At 31.6% G+C, this 13,760-nt stretch overlaps 5 protein-coding genes across 11 annotated transcripts; 2 read left to right on the forward strand and 3 right to left on the reverse strand.

The window, feature by feature from the left end:
* The first annotated feature begins 285 nt into the window (after positions 1 to 285).
* On the forward strand, positions 286 to 2,389 carry LOC114935609 (NSFL1 cofactor p47). 2 transcript variants are annotated; one of them, XM_029308484.2, is made up of 5 exons: positions 286 to 665; positions 978 to 1,416; positions 1,491 to 1,776; positions 1,884 to 2,087; positions 2,181 to 2,389. In XM_029308484.2, exons 1-5 carry the CDS (start codon positions 564 to 566, stop codon positions 2,308 to 2,310), a joined length of 1,161 nt encoding a protein of 386 aa, XP_029164317.2. In that variant the 5' UTR covers positions 286 to 563; the 3' UTR covers positions 2,311 to 2,389. The 2 variants fall into 2 exon arrangements, with proteins under 2 accessions (XP_029164317.2, XP_085337624.1); XM_085481498.1 differs by lacking the exon at positions 286 to 665 and adding an exon at positions 672 to 801.
* Positions 2,390 to 2,664: 275 nt separating this feature from the next.
* LOC114935616 (uncharacterized) lies at positions 2,665 to 4,778 on the reverse strand. 2 transcript variants are annotated; one of them, XM_029308491.2, is made up of 2 exons: positions 4,667 to 4,778; positions 2,665 to 4,345 (listed from the first exon to the last, which is right to left on the reverse strand). In XM_029308491.2, the coding sequence occupies exon 2, from the start codon at positions 4,215 to 4,217 to the stop codon at positions 2,901 to 2,903; it is 1,317 nt and encodes a 438-aa protein (XP_029164324.1). In that variant the 5' UTR covers positions 4,218 to 4,345; positions 4,667 to 4,778; the 3' UTR covers positions 2,665 to 2,900. The 2 variants fall into 2 exon arrangements, with proteins under 2 accessions (XP_029164324.1, XP_029164323.1); XM_029308490.2 differs by having other exon boundaries at positions 4,421 to 4,778.
* A 409-nt stretch (positions 4,779 to 5,187) lies between these two features.
* CPSF2 (cleavage and polyadenylation specificity factor subunit 2) lies at positions 5,188 to 9,041 on the reverse strand. Of its 2 annotated transcripts, none has more exons than XM_085481384.1 (11): positions 8,869 to 9,041; positions 8,601 to 8,767; positions 8,341 to 8,500; positions 7,903 to 8,254; positions 7,512 to 7,822; positions 7,159 to 7,418; positions 6,894 to 7,079; positions 6,428 to 6,797; positions 6,076 to 6,270; positions 5,863 to 6,000; positions 5,188 to 5,567 (listed from the first exon to the last, which is right to left on the reverse strand). In XM_085481384.1, exons 2-11 carry the CDS (start codon positions 8,747 to 8,749, stop codon positions 5,475 to 5,477), a joined length of 2,214 nt encoding a protein of 737 aa, XP_085337510.1. In that variant the 5' UTR covers positions 8,750 to 8,767; positions 8,869 to 9,041; the 3' UTR covers positions 5,188 to 5,474. The 2 variants fall into 2 exon arrangements, with proteins under 2 accessions (XP_085337510.1, XP_029164296.2); XM_029308463.2 differs by having other exon boundaries at positions 8,601 to 8,785.
* Positions 9,042 to 9,251: 210 nt separating this feature from the next.
* On the forward strand, positions 9,252 to 11,433 carry LOC114935605 (GPN-loop GTPase 1). Of its 2 annotated transcripts, none has more exons than XM_029308476.2 (5): positions 9,252 to 9,499; positions 9,754 to 10,005; positions 10,192 to 10,556; positions 10,654 to 10,883; positions 10,979 to 11,433. In XM_029308476.2, the coding sequence occupies exons 2-5, from the start codon at positions 9,762 to 9,764 to the stop codon at positions 11,334 to 11,336; spliced, it is 1,197 nt and encodes a 398-aa protein (XP_029164309.2). In that variant the 5' UTR covers positions 9,252 to 9,499; positions 9,754 to 9,761; the 3' UTR covers positions 11,337 to 11,433. The 2 variants fall into 2 exon arrangements, with proteins under 2 accessions (XP_029164309.2, XP_029164310.2); XM_029308477.2 differs by having other exon boundaries at positions 9,252 to 9,405.
* Positions 11,434 to 11,473: 40 nt separating this feature from the next.
* LOC114935607 (heat shock factor protein 5) lies at positions 11,474 to 13,691 on the reverse strand. 3 transcript variants are annotated; one of them, XM_029308480.2, is made up of 4 exons: positions 12,741 to 13,691; positions 12,447 to 12,570; positions 12,105 to 12,195; positions 11,866 to 11,927 (listed from the first exon to the last, which is right to left on the reverse strand). In XM_029308480.2, the coding sequence occupies exons 1-3, from the start codon at positions 13,182 to 13,184 to the stop codon at positions 12,149 to 12,151; spliced, it is 615 nt and encodes a 204-aa protein (XP_029164313.1). In that variant the 5' UTR covers positions 13,185 to 13,691; the 3' UTR covers positions 11,866 to 11,927; positions 12,105 to 12,148. The 3 variants fall into 3 exon arrangements, with proteins under 3 accessions (XP_029164311.1, XP_029164312.1, XP_029164313.1); XM_029308478.2 differs by lacking the exon at positions 12,105 to 12,195 and having other exon boundaries at positions 11,474 to 11,927; positions 12,741 to 13,689; XM_029308479.2 differs by having other exon boundaries at positions 11,860 to 12,195.
* Between the last annotated feature and the right edge of the window lie 69 nt (positions 13,692 to 13,760).

Raw genomic sequence — 13,760 nt, forward strand, 5'->3', positions numbered from 1 at the left:
TATATAAATATATATATTTTTCAATATATGTATATATTTTTTTATTAGATTTCTATCTAAATATAATAATAATACTTGAAAAACGTTTTATGATTTAATTAAGATATTTAGATATAGGAATCTAATAAAAATATATTATATATATATATGTTTATTTATTAGATTCCTATGTTTTTTGTTATCTGAGCTCATTAAGTAAAAACTAAAAACAATAATATATTTTTTATATACTCTCGGAAAATATTTGTTAGTCAATCTTAGTACAAAAAGTACAGGTGAAATATGAGTAAACAAGTATAACGCTAGTTTCCAAAACACGGAAACGCATGTCTCTCGAACGGACGTTCGAATTGGACCTCCTCGATCGTTCACATCCGGTTCGATTCCGCGCGAACGAAGGGAATGACAGAATGACAGACGGATTGAGGTGAAAAACGAAGAGAAGGTGCAGAGATTCAGTTTCGGTGAATTCAGGGCGGATTTGTCGCGGTGAGTTAGTTCGGCAGAGACAGCGAGGAAAAGAGGAGGCCGGACGAGTCCCCGGATCGAGAATCTCGCAAAAGATGGCAAGCCGCGACGAGTTGGTCTCGCAATTCGCGGACGTGACTGGCGTCGAAACCGAGAGAGCGCTATTTTACCTCGAGTCATCCGCCTGGCAGCTCGAGGTGAGACAGCACATTTTTACCAAAACTCTTCACAAAAAAATCGAATTTGGTTTCTTTTTCCAATTACCTTCCTGTCGCGAGAACCTATTTTGTTAACCTCTCGCTGGGTAGTTGATACTCTTATTCTTCCCTCCAGGTGATTCATCTCTTATAATTTCTATGACATTTATTGACATTTATTTGTAATTCGTAGATTCACTCAATAATTCATCGCAACGATAGGATATGGAGAGAATTAGGATTATTTGATCGTAAGGTTTCCATTTTTTTCAACAATTCTGTCACATGCGTTGGCACGTAGTATTTTTACAGGTTGCCCTCGCTAGCTTCTATGAAAATGACGAGTTACCTGGATTAGTGGCCGAGGCTATCGATAATACGCAACAGGAGGAAGAGGAGTTACAAGATAGAACGGACACAATGTCGAACAAGAATGTGAAATCCGATTCGACAGAATCAAAGGGTGCTAAACCGAAACCTAGATTTGGAACATTGAATGATCTTCAGAACAAAGACAGCAGTTCCGATGAAGAGGAGGGACAAGCATTTTATGCTGGAGGTTCTGAACACAGTGGACAGCAAGTCTTAGGACCAGGAAAGAAGAAAAAAGATATTATCAGTGACATGTTCAAATCCTGTCAGGAACAATCAATTGGACCTGTCGAGCCCCCAAAAATGGGAGGTCAACAGAGGCCAAACACATTCAGCGGCACAGGATATAAATTAGGTCAAACTAGTTCTGATAGTGAAGGTATAACTTTTATTGTTTGTAAAATATTTACATAAAGATGAAATAATGTTTATTACATATGTATGTAATAACAGTGGTGATGGGAGCAAGCGCAGATCAACAATCTTCAAACGGTCTTATTATATTGAAATTATGGAAGGATGGATTCACAATAAACGATAGCGAGATTCGATCCTATGACGAATCTGAGAATAGAGAGTTTCTAGCTGCTATTAAACGAGGTGAAATCCCAGCAGAGATTCGCCAACAGGTGCAAGGTGCGGAAGTACGTCTTGATATGGAGGATCATCGTCATGAGAGTTACGTTCCATCGAAAACTAAAGTGAAAGCCTTCTCTGGAAAGGGACACATGCTAGGAAGGTAAAGATATATCTTGCTTTATTATATTATTATATACACAGGTGTGATTTCAAATATTTATTTCTTAAAGAGACTAACTTCTTTTTATAACGTTACAAATATTTCAGTCCATCGCCAGCCACTGTAGGTATGACAGTTCCAACAGATCCTGCTGATCAAGCTGCTAATGAGACGCAAGCGAAAAAAGAATTGAATGTAGATATTTCAAAGTCAACGACAACGTTACAAATTCGTCTCGCGGACGGCAGTACTGTGAAGGCTCAATTTAACTTGTCACATACAGTCGCCGACCTTAGACGATATATAATAACGTATCCTTTGATCTTTCTAAACTCTACTTGATTTCTTTCTAAAATAATGAAGAGAGATTCGATTAACAAATTTTTCTTAACATATAATATCAGGTTGAGACCTCAGTATGCTCTAAGGGATTTCAGTTTGTTAACTGTGTATCCAACGAAAGAACTTGCAGAGGATAAAACGATTGAGGAGGCTGGTTTGCAAAATTCGGCTATAATGCAACGACTGAAGTAAATTTTTTCTAAGTTTTTAGATTGAGAGATGTATAACAATTAGATATATACCAAATATATGTTAATTGCTTAAAAATAAATTTCTATGAATTTTTTATTAAGAATATAATACCTCTTTTACTATATTTTCTACTTTTATTATATATTTTATACCTATTTCCTGTGATGGCTTTAATCAATCAAGTTTAACTCTTCAAAATTTAGAATTGTAAAAATTTGCAAATATAAAGGCAATTTTTTAAATTTAACTAAATTAATTTATTTAAATATTGCAATATTTATAATAAAATTATAATTTTTGTATCTGTTTATCACTATTATAACATAAAAAAACCAAGACATGAAACTATTGAAATAACAAATATAAGGAATATTTTATTACAGTTTAAGTCTGAGAAATGTACAAAATATTAAAATAGCTGACCATGACTATGACTAGTTGTATAGCTATGATGTAACGATTAAGGCACCTAATATGAAAGACTATACATAATTATGATATATATGAGTTAAGTAATATGCAAATGACAAACATTATTGAAGATTGTGCACATATTATCTAAATTAATATATCAGTCGTTGAAATTTGTATCACTTTATATCTATATCGAGTACATTATTAAGTCCGAGATATTTCCTAAAAATTGATGAATTTTGCAGATCTTGGGCAAATCTTAAAATCGTAAAGTCTTCTACTTCTCGACTACTTTTGTAACTATCGCAATATTTATATTGATTTACAGCAACCAAATCTTTTCTTATTTCTTTGGTGTATATATGTGAATTTTGTAATGTTACATGTGGCTTATGTATGTAAATAGTATGATTTTCTAAAGTGTTTACTTTTTTTTCGGATTTTGTCTTCTTTAACACTATCAATGTAGAATTGGCGTATTTTTTATTGTCAGTTTGCTGTGTGCAAAAAGTTGTAGTTTTTAGCTTATAACGGTCGGCTATCAGTTTGGTTTGTTTGAAATCTGCCATCAGATCAATCATTGCATGATGATACTTCAAAACTACATATTCGTTCCATGAGAGCACAACAACATAAGCGACATTGTTATATGTGCGATATAAACAATCTGTTTCGATGATTTCTCTTATGACATTTTGATCAATCTCTGTGAAAGGAAAATTCCACGGTACAACAGTATATGTAAACTTCCAAAAGGAAGTCAAATCATTAGCCATTTCCTTCAACTTGCTGTTAAATTCATTCGAAATTCCAGAATCATATACAATAAAATTATCCATTCCGATCAATGCATGGAAGCTGATGAAACCTATCATATCTGCTGATTGCATAGGTTTCATAGATGATTGCATCACACATACTCCTATTCTACTGTGACTCAAGCTCCGTGGCTGCACTTTTATAGGAAAGATAGGTGCATAATTGAGATACTTGTTAGACTTTGTAACAAACGTTATTCCAGTAGGAGTCTCGTTACTGGTATATGTGCAAATAAAATGATACCCTCCGTATCTTGAATTTTCTCCTAGACTCGTGGCAACTGCGTTACCGATGGCAATAAATTTGGAGCTTCCTAATATAGGTTTACTCTCATTCTCGAAGAAGACGAGACACTGCATGTTCGAAACGCTGCTTATAGTCCCGAGTCCGATAGCTCGTATCTCTTTGTTATTAATACTGTATGCAGAATATATGTACAAGTCGTCCTCCAGGCGTTGCCATGAAGGAATCGGTTCATCGAATTTTGCATTAAATGTGGTAGATGTTGGATTGAAGCTCGTGCAGTTTGCATCCCTCCTTGGCCCGGGTTTGCCAAAGTAATTGAAAACTTCTAAGACGTATCTTAATCTGTTGTATTCATGTCTATAGATGAGCAGAGATACGAGACTTATTACTGCTATCACAGCTAGAGCAGCCTGATAATATTTTCTCATATTGCTAATGTTGATTTTAATCTCATATAATATAATAGGAATGTAGGAATCTTTCTAAGATAAATTTCTATTATATACAGCACTGCATTTTCACCCTTATCACAAAATAATCATACTTGGAGAATACCCTGAAAAAAAAAATACAAAGAAATTAGATGATATATTTTTATAACTATTATTTATTATGATAAATGTTTAAGTACTTTGTGTTTGTAATTTCATCATTTTTTCATTTAGCTTGGCTACATGTGCTATTTTTCACCAATAATGGCTCTCATAACCACAACCAATTGTTTATATTTTGATTAAACGCTACAATTTTTTTCCAAAATGAATGTAAATCAGAGAATTATTATGTTATTTCGTGTAAATTCACGAATGTGTTGTTGATACATATTATTCACTGCAATTCAATTGCAAAATAAAAAGATGCGATTTTGCACACATACACATATATGTAGCAAATTGCAGCAGATACACTAGCGATGCACCAATGCGCACGTCACGTGAACGAATTGGAACAAGCTCAACAAGCTTAGCTGTCGCAAAATAAATACAAATATGTATATATATACATACATAAATATGCACAATATAAATATGTACATATATGCATACATGTATACTAGATTTACTTACTAGATAAATTTATTTTTATCGCAATCGATTTCGCCTATTCTAAACATTTCAAACTCAACAGGAGAAAAGCATTGTTAAATAAATAAAACGAACTTGATAATGTTATTACAAATTTATATTAGAGTCTGCATATCCTTAAATAATGTCATTTTTTTGTTTTATTCATGAAACAAAAAAAATTTTTTAATTTTTTATGACTCAAGGAATAATAATAAAATTTTATTCGCATTTAATTATGAGATAAATGGAAGTAGAAAAGTAAAAAAGATAAGAGGAGAATAGAGGAAATGCTAGTTTATAAAAAGGCTAATTTGAAATAAAACAAAAAACCTGAAATTGAAAAATTTATAAACTTCTATCAGTTCAATTACACTTTTTGTATTTTTATATTATAAACATTACATAATATAGGTCCTTCAGGAATTGTTATCACATAGTAAAAAAATAATTTATTTAAAAATTAGAAAAGAAATCAGGCTAATCTTCAAGTGTGACTCCATCCATAAATTATCATATTGGTAACTCCTATATTATATAATGTTGGATAATTTTTCGAGCCACTTACATATTACAAATACATAGTCTCTCCTTATATGCATACATACGTTGGATAAGAATCTATACAATTGCATATTGTTCATACAATAGTTCTCGTACTTTGTAATAATCTTCAGATAAGCAACCTTCCAATATGACTTTTCCAGCTTCATGCTAAAATATATATAAAATTATTTATACGATTATATATTGTACATTCTATATACGAGAGTTGTCATATGAGAGTGTCAGCATCACACATACTTTCTACATTTAAATACCGTATGGAACCAATCATTAATTTTTTCAATTTCGAGATTTTTATTGCAAATTGTATCACAATTTGCAATAAAAATCTCCAAATAAAAAAATTGATTGGTTCCATTTTGCATAACTGCGTCCGTTTAATGTATTGAAAAGTACAGGAAACGTGCTGACAAATTCATTGTTACAGTAATATGAAACAAACCCTTCGAACGGCGATAGTGTTATTACAACACCATAACACTCCTCCACTAAATTCTGATGGAATGTTACTTTTATTTAAAACTTGTTTGAAGTCAGATAATTTTAGTTCATTTATGAATGTTGTTTGATGACCTGGAACCTGTGGAAACGCAAACAATGTTAAGTGAGGAATATTTTTTAATCCATATTTTTATTTGCAACCTTTATATCTTACTTCGTTCAATGGCAAGGGTTCCAAAGTTAATATTTTGTCACTTTCAATGATCGTGTTTTCGGATTCGGTATCGGCGACAGCGTCTCGACAAATTTGATCTCGCGCTGTTATCATTGCATCTATCCAGGCCACTTCGGAATCGCCCTTACCCTTCGAAAAATTCAGTCCACTGACTAGAGCATCTGTCAAACGTACCTACAAAAACAAAAATGTATTATACATGACAAACTCTAATTTTTTTACAACTAAATAAAGTAAAAAACAAAATAAAAAATCTAAATAAAATTGTGAAAAATAATTTATAATCACTATTTAGTATCGGTATTTAAAAACGATACACTTATTATATTACTTGATAAATGTGTGTTTCCGTTGTGGCGTCCAACGTCTCTCCTCTGCCTGGAATAAATACTCTCGCACCGGCACTTTGCGCCTGTTGAGCTAGAATCTCGGTATCTTTAGGCGAACCTCTGACCAAGACTACTCTCCTTGGTCTTAACTGTGCTAAAATCTTTTGCAGGGACTCTCCGTCAGATCTACCTTCGAAGTCTATGTAAGTCACCGCCGCATTAACAGTCATCGTACGTGAAACTTGCACACATTTTGTCGGAATGTCTGCGGCTATTTCTGGATGATGATTGGCTTCTTCCTGTTTCGTTTCGATGTTTTCCTTATTATCCTCCACTTCAGGTGCTGTCTCTGCTATCTTATAATCTTCTGGTCTGTAAAAATAATAATAATAATAATATTAAGTAATAATAATAAATATAGCAGGAAATTAGAGATTTTCTCATAAAACACTTTAAAAATATTCTTACTTTATAATTTCTCCATATTCATCTATTTTGATCTTCTCCTCCACAAATGGAAACATGGGATATTGCTTTTTACTTTGTTTAAAGAAACCAGGCTTGCTCTCTTGCTTCACCAGTAAATCGTGTTTTCCCCTCGCACCACCAACTTCTATTTCATCTTCTGATTCGGAGCTCACGTCTGCAGTTTCCCTAATAAAATATGCATTACAAGTGTAATGATAAGATGTAAGTATAACTGAATGAGATAGGTAGACGTATATACACATACATTTGTTCCTGTTTCATTTGCTCTTGCTTTAGCTTTTCTCTTCTCTGATACTCCTCCAGTTCAATACCTTCGAGTTTCACTCGTCTCCTTACTTCCAGGATAATGTTTCGATTTCCTCCTTTTTCCACTAAATCTCTAGCAAGTGTACCAGGAGAGGTTCTACTTGTTAATATAATACTGTTTTGTGGATTAGTACACCACTGGAGAAATAATTCTCGGGAAAATCCACATTCCATGTCTGGAGTGCTTGCAAGGACTACCTAAATATGACAATTTAAAATTAATCTTTCAAATAAATTATTTAAGAGTATGAGATGCATGTATATGTATGTGTGTATTAGGTGTTTCCTCACCTTTGGACTTGGAACTTGATTTAGTTCAACCATACTGTGACAGAGTTGCAAATGTTTAAACTGAAATGGATTGTTGCGTGCGCCTTCAAAGCTTCTCATTAACTTATCACTCATCCATTCGATTTGCGATTTTGCAAATTCTACAACGTTATAGCTCACATTATTAAGAAGAGCTAATGAATAAGCAAGTAATCCTGATTCCTTATTACGCCAGAGCTGATCCAACATGTGTGCCAATTCCAAGACACGGCCAGCAGTGTCTACACTAACTAATACATTGCCGCCACCTCGCAATGTTTGCAAGATATTAGCTAAACAAAAATATAAATAGATTGTTAAAATAACTTTTACTTGTCAGTATTTTAAATTCAACAAAAAATACGAAATTTACTCATCAACTTCTCATCTCTTGTTCTTCGCCTAGCTTGCTGATATGTGGCATTGAATGCATCTGTTATCAACAATGATGGTCTTTGCAATCTCTCCAATTCACAACCGTTCAAATGACGTTCCTTTTTATGATTGAAATCAACAGCATATATTATGTCCTCTTCTCCAACCTTCACAATTTTCCAGATTGTTCCACCAATCATGTGTCCTGCTGGCAAAGGTGTCAGTGTAACACCATAGCCTTTTCCTTTCATCGATATACTTTGATTGTATTTCAACTGTACAATTTTATCAAATGCAGCATCGACATCGTCCAGAGTAAATAAATCAAAATCTTCCATATTATGACGGGACTGCAACGTGAACACAATACCTTAAAATTATCTTATATAATTTGAAATCAAACATATTTGTACTTTCATATATTCAAGCTGCATACCTGGTACATGTCATACATAAACATTTGACCCATTTTGTAAACAGGAATGGTGGCATATATGGGACAATTCAGGCCACATTTGCCTACCAGATATGGTAACGCACCTAAATGTAATGGATCGGGGTACGAAAGTAATACTGCATCTATTTGATTGACATGTCTGAAAATATAGCAATATTATATAGTAATATAGTAATACTATATAAATATAGTAATATTACAATATTATTACAGTAAGGGATATTTATTTTTAGAGATACCTTTTTAATTCTCTAATGAAATCCTGATCAAAGTTTTCATCCCAGCCACAGTCCAATAATATCTTCAATTCATCAACTTGTAATATGTAACAAGGTGGAGATTCGTCCATCGCCCCAGAAACAGCGTGTAATTTTATAATAGAAGTCATCTTGTATATTTTTCTTTACTGTATTGATATACAAAGCTATGCAGTACAAACAAATTGTGCTTTAAATGTCTAAAGTATTAATCATTAATTCTTTCTTTCATTCTTCAAAAACTTTGTACCTCGATTCGTCTTAGATTTGCATTATTATGTTGCAATCAGGCTATTTATCGAAAAGTTGCAGCGATATCTAATATATTAGAAAATCTTATCAAAACAATACAAGATTTGTATTCGTAGATGCATAAATAAATTTATCCCAAAAATTACTCCAGCATTAGGTCTGTTCGCGCGTTTTGCTAGCACTGCTTAAAACTTTCTAGATATTTATTTCTACTTTCGAATGAAAAAAATTACACGCATTCTGATTGGTTATTCGAGAAACGTCACTAGCATCCGGACAAAAAAATCTCTGCCCTGATTGGTTAACATATAAGAACGTCCATTAGAAATTCAGCTTTACGTTGCGCAATAAGTGAGTAGTGAGTTGTTCATCAACCTTTATTTTATGGCTTTACAAGTTTATACGTAGAATGTGAGATTCACATGGTTTCGAATCCAGAAATATTTTATTATGAATTAAAATTACTTTGATTGAAAAATACTGCATGCAAAAATACGTAAAAAAATAATTATCATCTAAATTTTTTTAATAAGCTGTAAGTAAATGCTTTAAGAATACTTGATGAAGAAATATTAATGTGTTTTTGGTTAACTTTAAAAAGTTGTGTACATACAAACAAAATTATTCAGGTACATACTATGATAAATTATATTTTTATATTATATGGCAAAAATATTTTTATAGATAGTTTTTCCATTTTTTATATATATATTTTTTATATGTATATTTAACTATAAATCTATAATTACATAATAATATTATTAACTATTTAGTAAATAAATATTAATAAATATTAATTAATGAACTCTATTAGTATGTAAATATTAACTATTAGTACATATTATAATTAATATTAACATATATTAAAATTAAAAATTTGCAGATTTTGAAATGTCTGAAGTAGGAGATAAATTGAATACTGAAGAAGCAACAAACATCGCTTCAGATACTGCATCTATAACAGATAAGAAATGTGCAGATAAAAAGATACCATGCATTATTGTACTTGGAATGGCAGGTGCTGGAAAAACATCATTTGTTTCCAGACTTGTTTCTAGATTGCATGATATAGGAAAACCATATGTCGTTAATTTAGATCCTGCTTGTAAAGAAGTTCCATATTCTGCTAATATAGGTAATTATCATTTAACACAATTTTATGTTTATATATTTCACATATGCTGTATGCAAGTTAATAATTTGATATTCAATTTATATATTCAATATTGTTTCTATCATTATGGTTTTGATCTAGTAAAAATATTTTGTACGTTTATCATTTAATAATATTTTATATTTAAAGGAACTATACTTTTTTCAGATATAAGAGACACTGTAAATTACAAAGAAGTAATGAAACAATATAAATTAGGTCCAAATGGTGGCATAGTTACAAGTTTAAATCTTTTTACCACAAAGTTCCATCAAGTTATTGAACTTATTACCAAAGCTAGTGAAGAGCACAATTATGTTGTTTTTGACACACCAGGACAGATTGAAGTCTTTACATGGTCAGCCAGTGGTTCAATCATAACTGAAGCATTAGCGTCACAGTTTCCAACCATTGTGATATATGTAGTAGATACTGTGAGAAGCGTTAATCCTGTCACTTTTATGTCTAATATGTTATATGCCTGTTCTATATTTTACAAAACTAAATTGCCTTTTATTATAGTTATGAATAAGGTTTGTAAAACTATAATATGCATATTTTCTTATCACATTAATTTTTGCACAATTTACATAATTAGTTAAACGTTAATATATGATTAATTTATTTTAGATTGATATTGTTGAGCACAGTTATGCAATTGATTGGATGCATGATTTTGAAGCCTTTCAAGAAGCACTTGATATGGAAAGTGGTTATATCAGCAATTTAACACGTAGTATGGCCCTTGCATTAGATGAATTTTATGGTCACCTGAAAAGTTGCGGCGTTTCTGCAGTAACAGGTGCTGGAATTGACGAATTTCTCACGCTAGTCGAATCTGCTACAAAGGAATATGAAAGGTAAGAAATGTTTTGTACTTCTAGGATATATAAATTGAATACTACATTGACTGAGTGTACAACTGCAATCTAAACGGTTTGTTTTATTTTTAAAGCGATTACAGAAAAAAATGGGAAAAAATTAAGACAGAAAGGAAAGCTCAACGACAAAAAACAGAAAAGGAACAGTTAGAAAAGATTGGTAAAAAAGCAATGGGAGAAGACGTACCATTAGTAACAACAGTTAGCAATAGTCGTGAGAGTTCTGAAATCTATCTGAAACATGCGTGCAACGAATCAAGCGAAGACGAAGATGGAACAGAAAACAAAGAGGAAGAAAATGAAGATGAAGAAAAAGAAGAGGAATCATTTAAAGGTTTTTTAGAAAGACATAAAATGGAACAAATTAAACGAAAGAATCAAGAATTTGGTCCTAGTACAAGTAAAAATAGTGATAATGTCGATTCCATTTAATTATATATATATATATATATAACTTACATAAAATGTATGGTTAAAAAAGTATTGCTTAGCTTATTTTTAAAATAAATAAAATTTTATTTAAACTCTATTCGTATTGATAATATTAACTAATGTTGATATTTACATACAAATCTTTTTTTATATGTCGACATCTCATTTACAATCCATTTTACCATTTTACAATCTTTTAAATTACAATATAAACTTTATATATTTTTTATTAATATCTGTGGTAACTACTTTTACTATCAATTATAGTAAATAATTTAACAGAAAATACATATCACATTAGAAAAATTTATCATAAATAATATGAATATTACTTAGGAGAAAACATCAAACCATTAGTTTCAAGTTGATTTTGATGTTGAATATTTGGATTGTTAAAATGTAGATTGCATTTATCTGTCATAGCAATACGCCCAGGTAATGACAGTATTTTGTCTTTGGATGAATTAATCTTCAAAGGAAAAAATGTTGAATATTTTGGATTTCGTTCAACTGCAGATTTTCGATTTGGAACATTGTTGAGTTCGATCTCGTACAAAAGAGGAGTTGAGAAACGTATTTGGTTGTTAATACCTAAAATATTTATAAAAACATTTTAATTTAAACATATAATAGCTAATATGTATACAATCGTTAATTTTCAAAATAATTTTATTCTCAAAGGAGAAAAAGTGACATTAATAATTACTAATATTTATTAAATATATTAAAGCTACAAGATAAGAAATGTATTAAGAAACCAAACCACACCAAGATTTTTATATGATGCCTGTGACAGGATGAAGAAGAATAAGTCACTTCAATGTAATTCTTTTGTCAGCTAAGATCAGATTTCCATAGGCTTGTATATCAAGAAGTAATATTAATTTAGATTGATTTCTGTATATATGGTAATTAGAACAGATTTCTGCTTTCTTTTTGGTTTGTTCATAAAAAATTTGCATATTTTTATATGGATTTTATTAATATAATAATTATGCATTACAATTAGTAATAATTAAAAAAAAATATTTTAATAATTTGAAAAAATTTAATGAAAAAACAATACATTACTTATATAAAATATAAATAGCTAAATTTTAATATTTATACCTGTGCTTGGAGAGTTTCTTATTGTTTTTAAAATGTTATCCTCTTCCTTTGCAATAATCGGCCTATTTTCCTGGTTTTGCCGATATTCTTGAGTAATTTGCTCCAGAGTTTCAGTCAAAGCCAACTATTTTGAAAGAAAATTATAATAATAATTATATATAACACCTGTAATATTTATTAATTTTTTCCATCTCGTACTACATATATATATATATTAATTTAGAAAATCACGTGAATAATTTTCTTTGACGATATATCATAATAAAAATCAGTTCTTCCGGTAGATGTATATACCTGACACAATTTCAAGCGGGATACGGAATTGGCTTGTGATCGCGGAGTCTCCTCCGTGCTTTTCATGGTCTCGTATTGCAAGCACTTGCTCTTTCCACTCGACTTTCGGCAGACCTTGAACAACAGGTCGACGCGATCAGCGCGGAAGTAGTCATGCAGGAACTCGTGCACGTGGGGATTGTAGGAGTTGCAGATCGGATCGCGGCTGTGGGAAGTGACCTTGCGGAAACCGTAAAGGTTCAGCTGGCGGATGAAGCTGGTGATGTTGCTGGTCTTGAAGATGGGCCGGCGCGCGTCCAAGTACTCGGTCTGGAATCTCTTGTAGTCGAGGAGGACGGTGTCGCCATTCGCGCCCCACCGGATTGCCCCGGTCTGGCACTCGTTCACTATTCGCCAGAGCTTCTGCGGGAATCGCATCGACTGCAGCACGCAGTCCTCGAACATTATTATTCTTCTTGTATAAGGATGGGTACGGAAAATCGAATCGAGGAGTTGTTTCGAACGTCCGTGTCACCTCGTCTCGTTTCGCTCTTCTCGGAACCAAGTCCTATCTTCGAAACAAAAGACTGTCGCACGTATCACGGCAACAATAATCGAGATGATACACGGAGTATCGCTGGCTGATCGAGAACCAGAATCACAAATTTATCATTTTTTTATATACATATATTCTCGCATCTCTTTTTCATATTATATTATTTCTTCATGCCCAATTTATTCTAGCTAATACATTCTTTAATTGAGTTTTGTAAGAATTAATTTATTTCATATCCATCGGAGAGTTATATATACTTCTAAAACAATTACTCTCTGTTTTATTTTTTTATAAATAATGAACTATGAGAATTTAGCATATGTAAATCGTACGATGCTAATTAAATCTTCATTTTCTGACAATGATACAAAAGTTTGAATATATATATATATATATATATATATTCACAATATTATTTAATATATATACTTGATTAGTATATTAAATTAATCTATTTTATGTATGTATAAATAAAAGTGTGTCGC

This window comes from Nylanderia fulva, unplaced genomic scaffold (genome assembly GCF_048542155.1).
Source record: "Nylanderia fulva isolate GAGA-0341 unplaced genomic scaffold, ASM4854215v1 Scaffold18, whole genome shotgun sequence".
Classification (NCBI taxonomy): Eukaryota; Metazoa; Arthropoda; class Insecta; order Hymenoptera; family Formicidae; genus Nylanderia; species Nylanderia fulva.

Excerpts from the sequence above, each read along its gene's own strand:
- LOC114935607 (XM_029308478.2), bottom strand. The coding sequence starts at position 13,184 with ATGTTCGAGGACTGCGTGCTGCAGTCGATGCGATTCCCGCAGAAGCTC. Across the intron at positions 12,571-12,740 it reads CCCGCTTGAAATTGTGTCAG|TTGGCTTTGACTGAAACTCT; the intron begins GTATATACATCT and ends CTTTCAAAATAG. Across the intron at positions 11,928-12,446 it reads AAGAAACTCTCCAAGCACAG|GTATTAACAACCAAATACGT; the intron begins GTATAAATATTA and ends TAAATATTTTAG.
- CPSF2 (XM_085481384.1), bottom strand. The coding sequence starts at position 8,749 with ATGACTTCTATTATAAAATTACACGCTGTTTCTGGGGCGATGGACGAA. Across the intron at positions 7,823-7,902 it reads AAGAGATGAGAAGTTGATGA|CTAATATCTTGCAAACATTG; the intron begins GTAAATTTCGTA and ends ATTTTTGTTTAG. Across the intron at positions 7,419-7,511 it reads ATCAAGTTCCAAGTCCAAAG|GTAGTCCTTGCAAGCACTCC; the intron begins GTGAGGAAACAC and ends TGTCATATTTAG.
- LOC114935616 (XM_029308491.2), bottom strand. The coding sequence starts at position 4,217 with ATGAGAAAATATTATCAGGCTGCTCTAGCTGTGATAGCAGTAATAAGT.
- LOC114935605 (XM_029308476.2), top strand. The coding sequence starts at position 9,762 with ATGTCTGAAGTAGGAGATAAATTGAATACTGAAGAAGCAACAAACATC. Across the intron at positions 10,557-10,653 it reads TTATTATAGTTATGAATAAG|ATTGATATTGTTGAGCACAG; the intron begins GTTTGTAAAACT and ends AATTTATTTTAG. Across the intron at positions 10,884-10,978 it reads GCTACAAAGGAATATGAAAG|CGATTACAGAAAAAAATGGG; the intron begins GTAAGAAATGTT and ends TTATTTTTAAAG.
- LOC114935609 (XM_029308484.2), top strand. The coding sequence starts at position 564 with ATGGCAAGCCGCGACGAGTTGGTCTCGCAATTCGCGGACGTGACTGGC. Across the intron at positions 666-977 it reads CATCCGCCTGGCAGCTCGAG|GTTGCCCTCGCTAGCTTCTA; the intron begins GTGAGACAGCAC and ends GTATTTTTACAG. Across the intron at positions 2,088-2,180 it reads CTTAGACGATATATAATAAC|GTTGAGACCTCAGTATGCTC; the intron begins GTATCCTTTGAT and ends ATATAATATCAG.